The sequence below is a fragment of the Branchiostoma belcheri genome, unplaced genomic scaffold, assembly GCF_001625305.1.
Source record: "Branchiostoma belcheri isolate BF01 breed outbred unplaced genomic scaffold, Haploidv18h27 scaffold45, whole genome shotgun sequence".
Taxonomy (NCBI): Eukaryota; Metazoa; Chordata; class Leptocardii; order Amphioxiformes; family Branchiostomatidae; genus Branchiostoma; species Branchiostoma belcheri.
Window position 1 is genome coordinate 1,198,371 of NW_017804076.1, and position 21,374 is coordinate 1,219,744.

Here is a 21,374-nt window from a genome sequence, read left to right on the forward strand (position 1 = left end):
TGAGAATTGAATGAGCCTGAGACATTTTCTATTGACAGCACTGGTCCCAAGAGCTATTACCCTACATGTGGCAGAGGAGTAATTGTGTTATAATATAGGGAAAAAGGTGCAATTACATGTCTGTCTCCACCTGCAGTCAGAGATTATACTTCACTTCATGACCTTCCGCCCAGTTATCTGTTCAATTTCATCATTTAAATGTACACTTAAGAACAAGTTGAATATGAATGAAATGTCAGAATGAATGGATTTAATTTAGTCACTTTTTCCAAGAAGACATTAACTTTAACCTTAAGAATAAGTCAAGATTTAAGAACATGAATGAAACTTTATTAAAGTGTCCTGCACTTTAAGTGTAAAACCCATGGGGGCTTATAAGACACCATTTGGAAATGCAAGTTTTTGAACACCTCATTCCTTGGTTGATAACTCTGGTACTTGAAGGCATGGCTATTTCTCGTTCTTTTGTGAGCTCGTATTAGGTACTTAGTAGTTGTTATTTCCACCAGTTTATTAGTCATTTTGTACATCATGCATAGTCTGGACATCTGTCTTCTAGTGACACCCACTGTAGTTTTTTTTGGTCATTTCCGTGACACTAGCACCCTTTCATAGTTGCTCGTGCAGAATAAGCTTGTTTCTGTACCCTTTCCAGTTCTCCAGTACCGTATGTTTCCCTAACAGGCATGGTTATCTATTCCCCACAGAGCTCATTATAGACTTCAGAGGACGAAATGTTGGGATGAATTTTTGTGAACACAATAGTTCTGTGAAATAGGCAGATATGTCGTTCATTTAACTGTGTAATGAGTGAAATTAATGTTCTCCAATGCACATTTGCTACTGGTGCATGTATTAAGGGCATCCAGCAGTACGATTTCAGGGCGGCGAACCAAAAAAAAAATTCTGGATGAGGAAATCTGTTGGATATTGACATTTGCTGACATTTCTTAGCATATTTTCGTCATCTTTTCATGCTTGAAGCATTTGACATAGCTCAAAAACAAGCTACATGAGGAATCACATAACATGCGAACGTGCCAATAAAAAAAGTTTGGCAAAAAAAGGTGCCTTCATTACAAAATCTATGTGGTCATGAAGGTTGAACAAATGACTGAACACACAAGAGTACGGTATGGCAAATGGTAGACTTTTCATTTTGTCAAATTTTCTCGATTGATTTTGGCATTCTACGACATTAGTACCGTTTTCTAATATTTTTTTTGCAAGTTACGACATATATTGCTCATTTTGCAGCTGCTTTGTACGATTTACAGTATGGTCGAAAACTATTTTTGGAAACGGACGAAAATTCATGCGCACGCGGATGTCATCCATATAAAAAAATCGTCATGGCCTAAGTCGGAATTCTGTAATTATTGCCTTTATATGGCCTTGGACAGAAACATGATGTGATAGAATAGGATTGCTGCGGCAGTAATGTAAAATTGGCCTCACATAGACAGGAAATGGAGTGAACTGCACAACCTCGTCAGTCATTGGCTGAGAGATAATGTGATTATATCAGAGACATGAGATATCAGCTAACTCTAATTACATCATCACAACAGTCGTCACTGGGAATTGGACCTGTTGCGTGCTAGCATATTGCCAGCATCATCATTAACTTTCAGCAGTAGTTCCTATATATATATGGCTAATCTATTAACTTGTCGGTTCACACGTTTTTTGCTGTATGTCAAATATGGTAATATCATCACTTCAACTATTTTGCCGTTTAATTTCTCGCCATGAATATAATACCATGGAAACTGGCTATTTGCTTTTTCATATTTTATATATCTGATACACAGAGGAATATAAACGTGGTTTAAAATTAAGTCATATCTTAGAAACTAAAACACTCAAGGTTGATCCTATAATACACATCGTTAACTTTTGTACGATTTATATGTCTTACTGTCTTTTAAACCGTACGTTTCTATATCGTCCAGAAAATAAACCTAAATCCAATTTTGGCAGCTCAAAGATAGCCCTGTAGGGGAAAAGGGCCCTTAAATACATCATCGATGTACATGGCAATCTCATTTTCTCAGACATTGCCTGTTATACTGCCGACAACCATTCTGGCAGCCTGCCGAATTTCTAGTCGCACCCTATCCATACATATAATGTAGAGATGTTCCACAACTCGTTTTAATAGTGGCTGGATTTTTAGCAAGCCTAGAATTTCATGTAAAATCTTACCAACGTTTGAAATCTCTGTCTAGCAAACATACCAAATTCATCAAACATTTTGCCTACGATTGTGAAGATTTCCCGAACAGATTTCAAAGCCCTTTGAGAGACCAGACCCAAACCGTCGTCTGTTCTGTATGTACCCGGAGAAATTCATCGGTCTGACTATATATATTTCAGTGGAGACCATGAACATTACTGTCATATATCTACCATGTATGTCTGTCACTGGAGGAATGGGGTGATTTAAAGGCATCCAATGCAATATTCGGATGGCAAAGCAAAAATATTCTGGATGAAGAAACCTGTCTGATAGTGACATCTACTGCCAGCACATTTTCGCCATCATTATATACATAAATGATATGAAATAGCCGCAAAACAAGCTACGTGAGGCGTCTCTTTATTTTTGGGTACCACCAATAAATAGCTAGAACCACCCTACGATACAAAACAAAGCAACCGTTTTCCGTCAGCGACATGCATTTTTGCCTCACAGATACCAGTATTGACCAGAAAACGGACTTTGAAAATTCCAGTTTGGCCGCCATAAAATTGCATTGGATGTCTTGAAAAGAAGAGACAAGCGGCCTGTGACATTAGACCAATCAGCTTATAACTCTTGGAAGTTTATTATGTTCCTGAATTTCTTCATGGGACAGAAATTTAAGGTTAGCCGACATTGGTACATTTTTATGGATTTTTTTACGTTTACAGAAGGAAAACAGATTGTTTTTGCTCTGTTTCTTCTTTCCTCTTCTTCTCCAAACCAAAAACGTCAATGACCTGAACCAGACTGTCTGTTACCATGGTAACTGGTGTTGGGTTACATAATGTTGCAATTTTATAGCAGGAGGGATTTTAGACTCCAGCGTCACATATATATGACATATGTTACCTTCTAGTTTTTTTTTGCGTTCGCCATGTAGTTGAGTTGAAAATGCCCACAGTGCTATAATAGACAATCACGGTTGACACTGATGGCTGTTAAGTGCAAAAATTGTACATCGCAGGTACAGTAATTGGAGAGCTCGAGGAGCAAGCTGCATTTTCATCATTCATGTTTACGACGCCCTCGTCTAAAATACTACCTATTTTATACGATTTGCCGATGACACGCGTACGGGAGAAAATACCATATTTCCGAAAAAGCTCTGCTGTACCCCTGTCACATCATTAAAACAGACTAAACATAATCCAATGATTGCGGACGACCCAAGATTTGCAACCTTAGAAAAAAATCCGAGAAGTTCCAAAACGGATATAAAAAAATAACAAGAAAAATGACTTTTTTCTCATGTTCCGAATATATTTATGGAAATTCTGATAATTATTTTCATCATACATAATAAGCTACCGCCCTTGTCGTATACGAGTACGAATTCTCTACGTGTCATCTTGTTTCAGTCAAACGAATGACGCCAACGCACCGCTTCGGGGATGACTTGAAGTACGGATAATATCTCATTGACAGGAAAGCCGCCGGGAGATCTGGAACTGCGGTAAAATACGCTGCCTTGTCGCCACTGTCGGTAATATTTCACCTCCACTTCATAGCTAAATCTCGCCCAATACATGTATTTTTCGGCTAGCCATAGATGCTTTCATTTGCAGCCGCCTAACTCGATCTGAAGGCCGCTGTACCTCAATGGTTGACAGATACGCAAATCTGGTGTGCTCATGGAAAGATCTTGCTTGCTGTCACAGATATGGCATCAACTGGTCGCTGACGCTACAAAGCAAGGGATGGATTTCTATCGTACGTAGTGTACGTGCTTATACCGTGTGTGTGTACTACATACGTGCATGGTAAGCTTAACCCTTTGGTAAATATAGTAGGACGTGTTCTCTGACGCTTGAAGGTAGCCACGCCGCGTGGTGAGGGGGAGGAGTTAATTACCTGCTGATGCCCTCCGTGCGGTTGCCACAACAAATAATACGTGCGATTTGTTAGCTATCAATCACTTACATCAGGCGGCATTCGACAGCATAGAGAGCGTTACGTAGGACCAGGGCGGGAAGCATCATTCACAGGAGCTTTGTGTAGCAACAGAAAGGAAACAACCATCCACTGAAGCTGTTACTAGATCGAAAACGCCGGAAGTGGCCCTCACACAAGGTACCAGCAGGTAAGGGTGTTATCATTGATCACCGGATCTTTTGGGTACGGATATATGTTGCACCTGGTTGACTATGATTGATATCGTGTTTACATGCATTTATTGTCAATACGAATACGCCAGCAGCCTATCTGTATATGTTCTAACATTAGTCATAGTGCAATGTTTTAGACAGGTACATGTATGTGTATAGAGGGCCTCTTATGCAGCACTTACTATATCAAGTAGCATGCTATAAGATTAAAATTTTGGTGCGTCGTTGAGTAGAACGATGGACTTAGATTGGAAAGGATTAAGGGTGATGTATTCACGTCTTCTAGATGATGAAAAATTATCATAATCAAATTTTCCCATAAGATGAACGCTAATCCCTGCTGTCACAACTAATGAAATGTTGGATTAAGTGAGATTGTGATGAAGATTTATGACTTAATACTAGTCATTTTGTGGACGAGAGATTAAAAACCTGATTAAGTACTCTCCAAGCAGAGGTTAGGGTTTTGGTGTATTTTGGGCGTGTTTTTATGCTTTTTTATCCCTTTTTTTTCATCCAATGCAAAAAAGAAACCCCGATAAAAAGTCTAATAACACACCAAAAATTCCCCAAACCCAAACCTCTGCTTGGAGAGTACTGATTAAGTAGGAAATGTGCTAAGTGATGTTCCCGTCTCTGTGTTGATCTAGAGATTTTCTCGGACTGCCGTCTTATCAAAACAAGACACGAACGAGAGAGGAACCCACCTTAACTTCTTCACTCAACTGCAAAATTGGATCCTTGTAGGATTTTCAGTATCGTGACTGCAAAGCTAACGGAAACTCCAAGTTCTGTCCTCAGATGGAATCAATAGGAGGTGCAATTCCGTTCCAAAGTGTGGATTGATTGAAAGTTGATCTAGTCCTGAGTCTCAGCATACGATGCCGGATTCTCTGAGCTTCAACCAGAGCTTTGACAATCTGTTTGTGGAGGAGAACTTGACGTGGATTAACGAGACGGTGGTTGTGTCGGAAGAGGAGGAGAGTACCGTGGACTGGGTGTTCATCCGCACGCTGGTGGTGGTCCTGGCGCTGAGCGTGACTGTCCTGCTCGGTACGGTAACCCTGGTCTACAACTTCGTCTGCTTTGAGAGGGCACCTCAGCAACGCAGGCGGTGAAGAAACAGTTACTACTGCTACTACTACTATTACTGTTACTACTACTACTACTACTACTACATTTGTAGTAATAACGTCGTCTAGACAGTTCGGCAAAGACTGACTGCCGTTCAGTAATTTAAACACGATCTTTCGGAAGTTAGAACTGCCGTTTGCGTTGAGAGAGCACCTCAGCAACGTAGGCGGTGAAACAGCAGATAGTAGTTACTACTACTACTACTACTATTACTAGTCTTGCAAGATATAGCAGATAGTAGTTAGTACAGTATTAGGACTGTCGTCTGCTTTGAGAGGGCACCTCAGCAACGTAGGCGGTGAAGCAGCAGTTACTACTACAGTACTACTGCTAGTAAAAACGTAGTCTAGACAGTTCGGAAAAAAACTGACTGTCGTTCAGTAGTTTTACTACGATCTCACCAAGCTAGGACTGTCTTCTGCTTTGAGAGGGCACCTCAGTAACGTTTTAAACACTAGCTGACCAAGCTTAGTAGGACTGTCGTTTGAAAGAAATCACTGGCGTTGAATATATGTACGTCGGTGGAATACTTGATAAAAAAGGAGAAACTTTTAAATCACAAGTAGACAAATCTACTTACTGACTCTCTTGAGAAGAAACGTTTGTTTGAAACTGAAAAAGATCGCAACCTATATCACGGGAAAGACTTTGACGAAGTACGAAATTACGTGTTCCGCCTTTGTGATAAGGAATTCACTAGACGTGGTCGGGCGCGGCAGAAAAGAGATCTGGAGTTCAAGAAGTCTACCGATAACGTCTAAAAGCAAGATATATCAAAAGGGCATGAAAGCGAATACGCGTTGCACGCTGGAAGAATAAGGTCGGTACACCTACGCAGCGTTGTAACACAACCTTCAAAGTAATAGAATCCAAGGGAATCGCATCGGAGTATCAGAAACGGAAATAGGTCGTACATCTCAGTCGGAAATGGAGATTTTGAGCCATAAAACCTGCTTATAGGCAGCTCAGGGATTTGGAACAGAGGAACCGAGGTGGATCGCAGGATCTGTTGCCTGGGTGAGGTGATCTGTTGATGTGAGCCTCGACAATCCTTGATGAAGGGTTATGAAATGGTGTCGCAGCCGCTCTGGTCATATCAAATACTCGTTTGAAGTGTGCCACGTTTCGGCTTAATTTCTACTGAGGCAAGAATTACAACAGGCAGTTCATTTGCTGTGATAAAAAGAATAGAACAGAGCAGAACAAAAAGATTGAATAGAAAAATGAACTTCGTAAATGCTTCAACTCTATAATAACGATATAACGAGATGATGATATGCTTATAAAAACTGAACCATATCTTGTGCCAAAATCATAAATGTTTTACTAAGTGGCGACTTAATTTGCGCACAAACTATTTGAATTGAATTTAATTTGCGATGGAGGTGTTGTGGTTTTTCGGCACTATGACTGTATTGTGGGGGATTTTTCTCGTTTCCTTGGTGTGCTATACGTGCACGTTACTGACTAAGCGGGAGATGATGGCCGATGGAGTAGAGGCGCCCCCTAGGGCCTCACAAGTGCACCGCAGAGCATCCACTCAAGTATGATCTGATGCAGGTTTTTTCTTAGTCATGATGACTCCACCGCTATCATGCATAGACTGCATACAGTGAATATTGTTTCCGTGTAGCTATACATGTATACGTAATGCGTTTCAAATGTTAATTTGCAAATATTAAAACAGACGAAGTTTTAAATCTATGAATGAAATCAACGTTGTCAAAAAAATTTGAGCTTAGAGCCTGAACGTTTGATTTACAAAGCACAAATGTTCGATATATGCATATGATCCGAAAGATGAAGACTATAATTTCGATGCCATTCTAATGCATGGTTATATTTGTGCCTAGATACTTGTAGCTATTTACTGTTTTAAAAAGTCTCTGACATGTTCAGGGCCCTATATAGCTATTTCACATCATGAATTTGAGACGACATACATATAGGCTTGAATACCTCAGTGTTGTTGCCAATGTGTATCTATTCTTTTGTGGAATATTAATGACAACAGGTCGAATTAGTATAAGTATATTGTATTTGTTTACTTCGTTTTCTCTCTAACTGATTCAGATTTAAATGTTTTTGTTCATTTTAGGCCATGTTGATATGATAATATGGATGACATCTTCTGGGAACGTGCATGGGTGCAGATGAATATTATGAGAAAAAGACAAGGCTCCGATTTAATGTTTTATCTTTCATTATTAATTACTTTTGATGCAGTGATGTATTTCATTCCCTTTATATGTGATGGTGGATGTATATATGTGATGATCTCTGACATTGAATCAAAACCATTTGTACAATGATTGAAAACTTGTATTTCAGTGACAGATGAATGTTGTAATAGTTGGCACTTGGCAGTATACTTGCCCAATGTAGGTATCATTTCTTGTTTAATAAAGTTTATGATATCAAAGTTTGAAAATGTGGGAATCTTTTTTTTGTCCGCCTCGTTTTATTCGCCCTATCGCATTTAATTCGGAGTCTGCGGAGGATGTCATCCATAAAATTTACTTGCTGTGGCCTTACCGGTAACATGTCAGACAGCGCGCACGCCATTGAAAACTCCCGCCATTGACGTCACGACATTCCCGGCGAGCCGCGAACACAACAAACCAAGATGGCGGCGGCTCAGCTGATAAGTCGGGGAAAGCGCCGAACCGCCGCCTATCTCAAGGCTTTCCTCTCCTCAGACTCCGAGACATCGCGTCTTCAGGGACACCAAGACTTGCACAACCTCCTGGAGCACATCTTGAGCCCGGAGAGGGCCATCGATGACCCGGAGAACCTCGAATGGCTGCAATGGTTGGTGGCGGGGGGAGACACACCAGAGGACTTCGCCAAAATTGGTAGGGCACGGATCAGATTTCTTCACTGGTATCTTCCGTTTAGAGCCAGATACTTCAGCAAGAATAACAACAATAACACTCCCAAGGGACTTCCAAGTCTTATAGACGACCTTGAATATTTAAGATATAATAGGATGCATTGAATAAGCAGTTTTTTAAAAGGGTATTTACGTCTGTAGTCAAGGAAGATGCCCACGTTGAAATTTTAGGATGAAATTTACAACCGAAAAATATGCTTTGCACCGACGCTGGCGATCTGTTATTCCGTTGATTTGGAAAATAAATCGAAGGTATTATGTTAATTGACCCTTAATTGGGGTGTCATCATGACATGGACTACATGATGATGTTGTTTTAATGTCATAATGTGGTCATCCAGATGATGCAATATGTCACCAACACAGGACACCTGTGGGTCTTGTCAATATCACAAGCTTCAAAGTGAAGTGTTGTTTTTGGCACGCATGTTTGTGTAAGTCTACATCTACCCGTTTGTCTATGCATTTGTACGTGTTCCATCTAGTATAGGTGAAGTCTGCCATCTCTGAGTCCCTTGTACTGTAGTCATCCACTGTCTTATATTCATGTCATTGTCACAGAAGAAAATACATGTACATGTATAATGAATTTCTATTTTCCACTTGTGTTTTGCTTTGTTTACTTTCATCACGGAGATTACTATACTATAATTATTATGTTTTATCAGTATTGTTTTGTTTTTTTGTTTTGTATTTTATTGTAAGTACTAACATGATTATACCAAACATTTAGTTTGTAGACTTTGACAGGATAGCTTATAATTAGATATTTTATTGAAATGGATTTATGATAGGCAAATGGATGACTATGGTAAAAAAAGGTGACCCCTAGCAGTTGTCTTCCAAACTGCAGCTTCATTTGAGAGTGCTGATTTTAACATGTAGGCCCCAATGAGGAAATTCTGTGCACATTCACTACTACATTGTGAAGGTATTGAAGTGGAAGAATTGTAACCTCCTAACCTGTCATTACCAATCATGGCAGGATAATGTGTTCAGACAGGTTGAAGATTGTGGTGCATGCACTGAATAATTATATGAAGAGACTCTTTTTACACGTCAACTGGTTGTTTTATTCAGCCGACGTTTCCGTCTGTCAACTTCCTCAGGGCAATTCTGACTGGTTCACATTGCACAGCACAAGTGTCGCTGTCAGTGCATGTTTACAAGGAACAATATCCACAATACGGTCCCAAATGTACAACTTAAAGAGTGTGATCATGATATATTTGTAATTGTTGTCAAGTAAAGTAAACAACAGTTACAAGAAACAGTTAATCTATAATGTACACTGCGGTTCCAAAAATACAGGAGCGTAATATGTAGATGATTGTTATTTACCACAATTAACTTCTACTTTTTAAGACTGTGGTTTAGAGTTAGATTTTCAAAGGTTAGGTGTAACAAGTTGTTTGGTGTAATGTAGCCAGCTGCCTCCGCTAGCGTGCCTGCGAAGCTGGTGTGTTATGACGAAGGGCAGTTATAACAGCTATACAGATACAGTCACCGAAACGTTAACTTCAAATAAACCTCTTGGTTGTGCAAAAAGAGAGTATTTATTCAGTGACTTACCAACCTGATAAAATGATAGTCACTGATGTCTGTTTTGCTGTTTCCTTTTCGTAGTGAGAAGACATGACAATGCCACCACCTGTGGGTTGGTATGGACGGCCAACTTTGTCGCGTACAGATGTCGGACATGTGGGATCTCACCGTGCATGTCGCTGTGTGCGGACTGTTTCCAGGCGGGGAATCACGCCGGACACGACTTCAACATGTTCCGTAGTCAGGCCGGAGGCGCGTGCGACTGCGGAGATACCAGCGTTATGAAGACTTCTGGGTAATCCTTTTGTCTCTGTTTCTTATGTTTATGTTTACCTTCAAGGAAGGAAAACATATTGTCTGTGCTCTGTTTCTTCTTCTTCTTCACCAAACACATAAGGTCAATGACCTGGACCAGACGTCTGTCACCATGGTAACTGGTGCTGTAGCAGACACCTTGTGGTGTTGGGTTACATTAGGTAGCATTCGCAGAACAGAGTGACAACGGCCGGGATTCAAACTCTCAACCTCTTAGTCCAGAAGCTAGGTTGCTAACAGCAGGACTACGCACACTACTACTAGGACAATGATTATAATCTAGAGCACAAAAGTCTATTCTGTTATGATAAACGTACAAAACAGATCTTAATGTTCCTGGTCTTGACCCTACGGTTATTTTATCATTGCAAGGTCAACAAGATTGCAATGACCCGTGGATCTGACTCCGTGATATGTCCAGCCCTAACAAGACTGCCGTATTTAGAAAATACCAATGTCAGCTGCTCCTTTACATGACACATTGTTGACCTGAGCCCATGTGTCACAAATACTAATGGGTCTGCTTTTTAATATTTATAGTCCCAGACACAAGAATGTTGTATTGTCTGTGTCTTCAATATCGCTTGTACATGCAATCTTGAACATAAATGTTGTAGTTCACTAACATTATTAATAGCAATCATTTGCTTTTTAAAGCTGACTGTGTTTCTTTGACATTATCCATAATTTGTAGAGATTCTATTCGTATTAGTATACTGTTTTCAAAGGTGTAAAATGCAATGTCAAAATTTGCTGTTTCAAAACATTGTCTGGTTTTCTGTTTTTTGTTGAGCAGCTGTTTCAATGTTTTGTTTTTCTTCCGCAATGTTTTAGAAGGGTATGTTGACATAAGCATGTGTAAGGCACCCAAAACAACATCCCACAGTAGAATACTACCATTCAGTATTTCTGTTCCTGCTTTGTATCTGCTTCTGTTCCTGTATACTATGTAATATTATGTACTTGAAAAACATAAAAAAAGATAGCTTATTGCATTATATCTCATACTATAAGATGTATCATTGGCATTCGTTTTCTGCTGACAGATATGAATGATTTAGAACCTTTACAGTAAAAGGTGCCATCAGTAATGTGATTAACAGTTAAGACTGATAGATTCTCCCAGCAGAGTGATAGAGTGGCATCTCTAGTATCATCCTTGTGTCTGATGACAATCATCATACTCTCCTGTTAAGCACACCTATTAAAGGCATCCAATGCAATGAATTTCAGGGCAGCAAAACTGGAAATATTCTGCTTAAAATCTTTATGTTATTGGTACATACTGTCGCACATATTAGCCTTCAGCATTTCAAACTTCAGGTGTGAATTTTTACTGTTAAAACAGGACAGAAACAAGCCCCAGCAAGATGAGTCCTTAATTTTCTGGGTAGTACCAAAAAAATCAACCCAGGATCCTACCAGTAACCGTTTTCCCTCACAATTTTCGGTATGTTTCCTCCATGCATACCGATATACATTCATTTTTTGGGACAGTGTTATTTCAACTTACATTGTAGTATGTACATGTAGATACATGTACTAAAATATTGACTTTAAAAATCTGTTTTTAAAAGTACTTCCAATTTTTCATGTGCAAATTTTTTACGTGCAAGTTTTCATGGGCTAATTTTTCATGTGCCCATTCCCACCTCAAGATTTTCAGAGAGGGAGAGATTTTATACGTGTATGAACATAAAATACATGCATGATATGCTTCAATTAACCTAAAACAAATGGCGTGTGCAATATTAGTATCCCAAGGTAGCTGCACCATGAGATTTTATTGCCATGAGATTTTATTGCCAATATCTTGGTGGTACTGTTCTAGTATTATAATTAAGGTAATTATCTTGCGATATTACATTTTCACAGTTTGTATTGCCGCGTGAACTACATATGTCGGTGTTAATGTCAGCATGTAGGTAGAATATTAAATATTTAGTGGCCTAGCCTTGACTCCAATAGATACCACATTCATTATCCAGTAAGGCCACACTAATTTAATTTGTTGGTTAACGGATTTGCCCGCTTCATTTTTTTCTGATTTGCAAAAAAAAAAAAAAAATCAGAATCAACTGCAAAATGCTCATATTTTGCCCTGAACAGTTGAGAACAGTCCTTTTCTTCCTAGTTGTTACAGTTATTCCATCTTTCAATGCAATGGTATCATTAAAAGTTCAAAATTCATTGTTTAAATTTTGAATCAGCCTGGTGTGTTGGCTTCATGGCTTCGTACCATTTTGGGCCATAATAGGATGCCTATAGGCTTGTTTTTATTTTTTATTTTTTCCACCCGCCTGCTCCATTATTTTTCTAGAAAAATCTGTTAACCAAGAAATTAAATTGGCATGGCCTAATTTTGAATTATGATGTTTGTCTTCACCATATCTACATGTATATAGGCCACAATGCCCTAGATAGTTAGCCTGGGTACCATCCCCAGTAGTATATTCGCAAACTCTATAACTGGGTCTGGACTTGATCACATATAAAACGATTGGTCATGACGTCACGTAATGAGCTAGCCCGAGCAGCGGGGCTTCATTTGATTGGCTGAGCCTCAGAGGCGACGGCCAATGGCGCGCCTGCATTATTCAAGTGATGTTTGTTGTTTTGTAAACACAGATCTTCGCGCGAGTGTTCCTTTTCTCGGTGCGTTCTTTTTTTACCGGTAGGACGCCCAAAACATCACGAACGAAATTATTCAATGCATCTTTTTGCTCATTTTTGAGCGACGATATTCCGTCTAAATCGTCCAAAACGGACGTGATTGCGAGGTCAACATCAACCTCCGTGAGCTGAGCGGCTTGTGCGTCAGCCATGTTGATGATTTATCGCGGAAAGACTGACTACGGCTATATCATGTGCGCTTTAGCGTTCGGTTCGCCGTCGGACATGTTGATGATAAGGCGTTCGGACGTTCGAACGGACGCTAACGTCGCCGTTCAGACGTCCGAACGGCCCTTACCTAATATGTACATACCCCAAAAAGGGCTTAGACGAGTAGGACCAATCAGCGCGCTCGTTCAAAATCTGAACGAATATTTAGACTCCAGACGCTACATATGTGTGCAAGTCCAGACCCAGTTATAGAGTTTGCGAATATACTACTGGGGATGGCACCCAGGCTACTAGATAGTTAAACCACCATGAACATTTTCCCACTGGGTTACATATGTCTGCCACTTTGAAAAACAGTGTATTTGAAAAATGCAGTGAATTTCCCACCACTTGAATACACATGTACTTCACATGATATTACAGTTGTTACCAGAGGAACTACATAATATAAGTCTTGTTAATATTCATACTATGTTAATGTTTTAAGGGTGTCAGATTTATGCAACCTGGCTGAATTATATTAGTGGACAGGGCTCGAAATTCATTTTTGGGAATAGGTACACTGGTACACCCAACCTAAAAAATTGGGCGCACGAAGATTTTTCTGGATGCACCATATAAGATAAATTAAAGTACAATATTAACTAGACAGGTAGCATTCACAAAGCAAATGCATAATGTTTACCTTCGCATATGGTCTGCTTTATGAATTCTTACTCAAACACATTAACACATTGACAGGAGTCTAAATCCCTCCTGCTATAAAATTGCAACATGATGTAACCCAACACCATGGTGACAGACGTCTGGATCAGGCCATTGACCTTACTTACTGAAGAGGAAGAAACTACACAAAAACAATAAGTTTTCCTTTGGTAAACATAACAATGTATTTAAAAAAATGTTATTAAGAATATGCTGTATACTACTATACAGTTAACATCTTTACATACAAAATGTACGTAAATCTTCGAAAAATTTAGGTGCAATATAAGGTGCACATGCATCCTGGTGTCCCAATATATCCTGGTGGATGTTAGATACTATAAGTCAAGTCAAGTCAATGCTATGCTAAGGTGTTAAGTATTGTTGCCCTTGACCTCCACAGGTTCTGTCACAGACACGGCCCTGGGAGAAACATGAACGTTCCGCCCTGTCCGCACGACGTCCTGGCGGTGGCCGAGGCGATCATCCCGCGGATCCTGCTCCGAGTTGTCCAGCACTTCCGCGACCACTGTAGACCCGGTACAGGCGAGTTCCCCTCTCTGTGCCTGGGGCTTCTCACTAGCATGGCATCTGCTGTAGCATGTTTACCTTGTAAAGTTATTGTCATGTCTTCTATTAAACCAGTGCTTATTGGAGGCTGATATGATCAGGCCATACCAATTTGATTTGTTGGATCATGCGGATGCACACGCTTCATCTTTTTCTGATTTGCAAAAAAAAAAACATTTCTGCCTCTGAATCAACTTCAAAATGCTCATATTTTGGCCACAACAGTTGAAGGAAGTCCCTTCTCTTTAGAGTTGTTACAGTTTTCCATCCATCTAAATGCAGTGGTTAGATTAAAACTTTGAAATTCATTACTTGAATTACAGAACTTAATCTTATTGGTACAAGCAGATGGGGAGGGGGAAGAAAGACAACTGATTTGATAACGGTTACGTAATAATAAGTTCATGGTACAAAAGGGACTATGAAAATTGTAAACATAAATTTAAAGTACCATGAAAAAATAAAAGAGTTACAGTATTGAAAAATCATAACCTTTGGCATTAACTTCTATTCAGATTTTTGGATGTCCTTCCATGTCCAGGTCTCCTATGTACTAATACTAGTATGTCCACCCTGTATTTTGCAGGACTCTGTGTAAAGCATCATAAAAGCTATGAGTGATTGTGTAAATGAGATTTTTTTGTGTGATGCTGTGATTGTAGATGGGTATGAAGCAGACATGGATGCGGTACATGATGCAGACAGTGTCCTGAGTTACCTGCATGACTTAACCAGGATGGGAGCTGCCATGAGGAAGGTCCTGACACACTTCCTAACCAACCCACAAACTTACAAGAACTTCACTTACGGTAAGGCCGTCTACGTCTTTTTAAGAGTAACAAGAGAAGTAATGACTGAATCGTAGGGTGGAAATATTCTTGAAATATTTTGGGTTTAGATGTTAAACATTTTTAACAATTTTAAACAAGAGGGTTCTTGTTGCAGTAGAGCACCCTAGCCGCATTTTTCCAAACTGCATGTTTGCTTGCATATAGTTTGTGCTTTCTTTCATACATGTATCAAAAATCATGATTGTGTTTGATTTCTACAATATTTCAGTGTTCTTGTTGCAATAGAGTAAACCCTAGCAGCCTTCATCCAAACTACAATGTACAGAGTCATATATCTTTACAACATAGTTTGTGCTTTATTCCATATAAAGAATCATGTGTTTGTTATTGTTGTTGATGTTGTTGTCATAGGGTCCACTCCCTCTGACCACAAAAGACAACAGTACCAGCAGAAGAGCCAAGAGAACTACCAGGGTGCCCTGGCCACCATCCCCGCCCCTCCACCACCTTTCTCCATGGAAGGTACTTAGTTTCCTATATCCCTGCCTTAGTAGACATCTTTCTGTGCATTATCAACCTAATGGCAAAACAACAATGTACAAAAACATGCATGTACATCATGTGAACCTTTGGCAAAACAACAAGACCTATAGTGGATATCAATGTTTCCTTTAGAGACCCACATGGTCTAAGTGGCTCTGACAGGGTTGGCAAATGTCCTGGAAATGCCGCTAAGGCCAGAAATTCTGCAGCTGGCGCAAACAGTCTAGGGAAATAATGTCAGAACAGTTACGAGGAATTTGAGTTTGTGGAATTTCTGTTTTTTGCCAATTATGAAAGACACTAATTGATTACTGGAACAAAACTGTATATATTGGCCATAGGCCATTGCATCATCCAAGAACAAGATAAACGAATCATTCAGACTCAGAGTCAGAGACCCAGTGTTGACGTCACACTTCAGAGAAGCCACATGACAAGTCTCACTGGGTCAGTCTATTAAAGAAGACCAGAGTGACTGGTCAACAGCTCTAGATGAGAATGATTTCTCTTGCGTTGGAACAAAACTTTTGTCTCTAAATTCTAAACTCTACGCACGATTTTTAACTGTGTTAATCCCAGGGATAGCAGCGCTGAAGGGAGAACTGGTGCATCAGACGTTTCTAGAAGAGTTGATGTTCTGGACTCTGAAGTATGAGTTCCCACAGAAGATGGTCACCCTACTACTCCAGATGCTGCCAGATAATGACTATAAGGTGACATACAACACATCACTTATCTATCTGTCTAATTAATGATGTGTTTTGAATTAGAGCTGTTACAATTATATTAAACCTAAAGGGAAGGAAATTTCAAACCCTTTATGGAACACATTTGTTTTATTGGGAAAGATATTTAGTCATTTTTTTGCTGCTTCATATATTTCTTAATCAGTTCCTTCCTTCCTTCCTTCCTTCCTTCCTTCCTTCCTTCCTTCCTTCATCCATCCTTCCTTCCTTCCTTTATTCCTTCCTTCCTTCCTTCCTTAAGCTTCCTTCCTTACTTCATTCATTCTTACTTAGGCAAATGTCATATATCCTTACCTTGCTACAATGTACCTTTCTTTAACCTTTAGAACACTGAAGGTATCATTTGGCTGCCAATTGTTTATGGGTTAGGCAGCAGGGAGAAGGTTAACTTGTGTTCCCCTGTTCCACGCAGGACGCGTTCACGCGGACGTTCGTGCAGCACTACTCGCGGATCTCGGTGGTTCTGGTGAAGGCGAGCGACGCGGACACCATGTCCAACCGTGTGGTGCACATCAGCGTGCAGCTGTTCAGTAACGAGGACCTGACACGACAGATGGTGGAGACACACCAGCTGCTGGAGATCGTGTTAGCCGCACTCGTGCACATGATGGAGAACATACAGATACAGAGTGCATTACATGGTACAGTATCGTTACTGTTGTACAATGTAGTTAACCCGGTACATCGTTACCAACGTGTAAGAATTTTGGGCTTAGATTATCATTAGATTTTCATTAGAAAACAGTTAGAAAACCGTTAGAAAACTGTTAGAAACTGTTAGAAAATCATTAAAGTTTCTAAAATACAGAATGATACAGATACAGAGTGCATTACATGGTATGTCAGCAGGAAAGTTCACATGTGTTTCTAGCCATCCTAGAATTTTTTGTTTGTTTGACATAGCATCATGAAGAGCGCCATGTAATTGCGACAATACTAAAGGGTGTCCAGAGCCATTCTCAAGGGAAAATTTTGAAACCTTGACCCACAAGGGCAAATTTTGAGGGGCAAAAATTCAATGAATCTCTTTCCATACCTTTACATGCTGAATTGGCCAATGTTCTCCAACTCAAAGAATAATGAGCTAGTACATATTGGATGCCAAAATGCTAGAAACTTTATTGTTTATGCTAGACTTTTGACTGTAAAGCACATTGAAATCCTGTACTACATGGTCTGTATAAGATGGTCATACGATGTTCCTTGTACAATTTATGTGCAATAAGGTGTATATTTTCTTTCCTAGATCCTGATCACAACTTCCACATGGTGGTGAACTGCTCCTCCTCCACCCTGAAGGACCACCGCTATTGGCCGCTTGTCAGTGACCTCATCAACATCCTGTCCCACCGCTCCACGGCCGCCATGTTTATGTCTAACTCCGCCCTCCTCAGCATGTGGGCGGAGTTTGTGTCACTTTTTACTGGTGAGTGACAGATCAGTAGGCCAATCCCATAGCCCCACACATGCCTTGAACATTTTGACCAAATCTTTAAAATATGACATAAAAATAGCACGTGCAGGCCTTGAAATACGTTTTTCTACATACCTGTACTGTTGCTTGCTACATCAAAAATTACCTCATTTGCATGTTCGTGAGTCTTAAAGGGTACCCTTACCATTCTCTTTCTGTTCCAGGTATGAACTTGAATGTGCGGGAGTTGGAGCACCATGTGGAGTTTGAGCCCAACACCTACTACGCCGCCTTTTCAGCAGAACTGGAAGCCTGTGCCTCCCCCATGTGGACCCTCGTGGGACACTGCAAACAAAAGGTCTTCTGATGTCCCCAAGTTTGGGTTTATTAGTCTATAGATATTTCCTCTCATTGCTTTTGGATGACATGCCATATATTCCATTGCTCTTGATGTTCAACTCTTTTGTTACTGTGAACAGTTTTACATACTGATGATTGAAAAAAATTTTGTATTGTCCAGAACACTGACCACCTGTGCAGGGCAGTTATAGACAGCTGCCTGACCACACTACAGGACTGGTTTGATGCCATCTGCTTTCAGGAAACGGTAAGGAAATTTTTTATCTTTTATAGCCAACTTGATCATGATGACAATGAAATTATAGGAAATGAATTTATTGTTTCACTTTAGCATTTGGCTTCTTGATAGCAGATCTTTTGTTAACTTAAAGAGATTCTACAAAGATTGTGGAAGAACTGGAAGTATTTTTACACTTGACAGAATGACATTATGTGTTTATCTCTCCATCCTCCCAGCCACCACCACTCCAGGTATCCTTCCACTTCCCTCTACACAGACATTTGGCAGTGTTTATCAGCCAGGTATGTGGGCAAGTGTATATTATTACAGTGTATATAGTAAAAAGTATATTTGTATATAGTACTTACTATATATATATATTATATAGATTTGTGACCTACATAATTATGTATATGGTATTACCACTGATACTGTCTTAAAGTAAATTATACTGACCCTAACAGTCAGGTGTATGTTTTTCATAAGTTCATGCTTTAATGTATAAGACTAAGTGCATGTTATTTGTTATGACAGCTCAAATATAGATCTAAGGGTGGGTACCGGTTTGGCTGGACCATATCCAACCCAGTGATAGGTCCAGGAACCAAGTCTAACAAACTGAAAATCGTTCAGGCTCAGGTCTGCATCTGAACCTGAACTTCTGGACCTGTACCGTTGCGTCGTGTGGTGTAGTGGTACATCACTGGACTATGAAACGGGGAGACCTGGGTTCGATTCCGGGTCGTACCCGAACAAGTCCGAACATGCGCCGCGACGTTGTACCCTTGGGAAAGGTACTTTACACGACTTTCCTCACTTCGCTCAGGTGAAAATGAGTACCTAGCTTCGGCTAGGGACGTCCCTCGGATAGGACGTTAAATGGAGGTCCTGTGTTTGGGAGAGCCACACCCCACGCACGTTAAAGAACCCACCACACTTATCGAAAAGAGTAGGGGACCTTCCCGGTGTGAGTGGTTCAAACATTACAATCTGGTCTCAGGTTTGACATCTTTGAAAAGGTGATAGTCACCTGTTATGTCAATCCTTCCACAAATGTGGTAAATCGTCATAAATAAATAAATAAATAAAAGTACCTGGACTCTAACCTGATCATGCCAAACTGGTACCCACCCCTAATCAGCACCATTTTCAGAATACATTGGGAAGTTCATCATATGCCAAAAAAACAGTTTCTGCTGCTGTTATCATTGGAGGTATTGTACTCAAGCAACTGGATATGATTTTGGAAATGGTCAAAAACGAGTTCACCATAAATGTACTTATTTGTCCTATAGGCTGTGAGGAACGGTGCCATCAACATTGACACCATCCTGGGTGATCCAGACTTCCTCATCAAACTCATGGCACATCCACTGCAGATACAGGTCAACTTTACTCATCCAGAATTACTTCAAGATAACATAATCTGCATGGATGTTCATTTCATGACAAGTGGACTTCAGTTTATAGAGAGCAGACAGAAGGCACTTAGCTGCATCTTGTTAACTGAGATTATTGTTGGACTGGTAGTACAAGATACAAGATGTCTTTATTGGTTTGTCACAGTTCAACAAACTGAGCTGAAAACCAATGTACAACCAAATGAAAATTATCTTATAAATACTTAAATTATACAAGTTATGAACATGGTTCTGTCCTTGGTGCTGAATACTGTTGGTCAAGTGTCCAAAATCTTCGCTGGGTGTTCATTTCAGAAAATCCCTTTTTCTGGCAAAGCTGTGTTTGTATTCTCTTTTATTTTGAGTTTTGTATGATAATTCATTATGTATAGTATTTTTTGTCCTTCTAGGTTACCGTAGTAAAAGCCACAAAGTAACTGGTATCTTTGGTTGTATTATACATAAAGAGTGCCTGTATTTGACAGGTGGCCCTGTGTGAGATCCACAGCGGCATGTGGGTCCGTAACGGTCTGCAGATCAAAGGTCAGGCCATGACCTACGTGCAGTGTCACTTCTGCTGCTCCATGATCGACCTGGATCTCTACCTGCTACAGGTATGCACAACTTTCTTACACTTACACAAAAATATCAAAATCATGCAAGGCCAATTATTTTAGAAGAGTTTGTTCCGACCTTGAAGTGTATCCAGTCATAGTTGGTTAAAGTATATTGTATTTGCTCCATGGAATTATTACAAAAATGTAGTAATTTATCTGCCCTAAGAGCAAAACTGTTGTATGTCATTGAAAATATGTTTTTTTATTTATTAGAGGATTTCCAGCATTTTTATCAAAATCAACAAATGGATACACTTTGTTTTCAGCTCTTTTCATTTCGTAATTTTGTGTTGTAAACTGTAATATTGAATAGTGATATGATTGGTATCAGCAGGAAAGTATGAAAATCCTGTGACAGTCTGAAGTACATTATATTTGCCTCATGGAATGATTGCAGCAATATTCTAGTTAATAACAGCTTTTCTTGTGAACTTCTTAGCTGTGTGCTTCCAGACTGGACCCAGACTACTTTGTAAGAACTGTCCTGGAAAGGTAAAACTATCTTTTTCATGCTTATAAAGTATATCTGTATTTCCGTGGATGAGTTCCTGTCATTGGCTGTGGTGCCAATTTGTTGTGACCAATCAGCATTCCTCTCTCATCTCACTCCCAGATTTTCTGTGGATGAGTTCCTGTCATTGGCTGTGGTGCCAATTTGTTGTGACCAATCACCATTCTTCTCTCATCTCACCCCCAGATTTTCCGTGGATGAGTTCCTGTCATTGGCCGTGGTGCCGTCGGCCCTTCCCATGAACCCCGAGCAGGAGCTGTCGATGCTGCAGGGGGCGCTGCTGCTGCTCTGTACGCTGCAGTCCGCCCGCACGCACCTCGGGCTGAACGAGCGTGACCTGCTGCGACAGGAGATGGTCTCCCAGCTGTGTATGAGTGACAGAACACACAGCCAGCTCATGGACTTAGTATCCT

At 40.1% G+C, this 21,374-nt stretch overlaps 1 protein-coding gene across 9 annotated transcripts in view; it reads left to right on the forward strand.

Annotated features, from left to right (window-relative positions):
* The first annotated feature begins 8,094 nt into the window (after positions 1–8,094).
* The window catches only part of LOC109478787 (E3 ubiquitin-protein ligase UBR3-like), a 37,361-nt gene continuing 24,081 nt past the window's right edge, over positions 8,095–21,374 (forward strand). For 8 of the 9 annotated variants that reach the window (XM_019780576.1, XM_019780580.1, XM_019780583.1 and 5 more), the window contains exons 1-15: positions 8,095–8,342; positions 10,007–10,220; positions 14,193–14,335; positions 15,022–15,168; positions 15,562–15,672; positions 16,273–16,406; positions 16,852–17,080; positions 17,686–17,865; positions 18,078–18,211; positions 18,374–18,460; positions 18,670–18,735; positions 19,729–19,818; positions 20,319–20,447; positions 20,890–20,942; positions 21,148–21,367. In XM_019780576.1, the coding sequence (XP_019636135.1) occupies positions 8,114–8,342; positions 10,007–10,220; positions 14,193–14,335; positions 15,022–15,168; positions 15,562–15,672; positions 16,273–16,406; positions 16,852–17,080; positions 17,686–17,865; positions 18,078–18,211; positions 18,374–18,460; positions 18,670–18,735; positions 19,729–19,818; positions 20,319–20,447; positions 20,890–20,942; positions 21,148–21,367 (2,166 nt within the window). In that variant the 5' untranslated portion in view covers positions 8,095–8,113. The remainder of the gene's footprint in view (positions 8,343–10,006; positions 10,221–14,192; positions 14,336–15,021; positions 15,169–15,561; positions 15,673–16,272; positions 16,407–16,851; positions 17,081–17,685; positions 17,866–18,077; positions 18,212–18,373; positions 18,461–18,669; positions 18,736–19,728; positions 19,819–20,318; positions 20,448–20,889; positions 20,943–21,147; positions 21,368–21,374) is intronic. The other variant, XM_019780578.1, reaches the window with a different exon arrangement.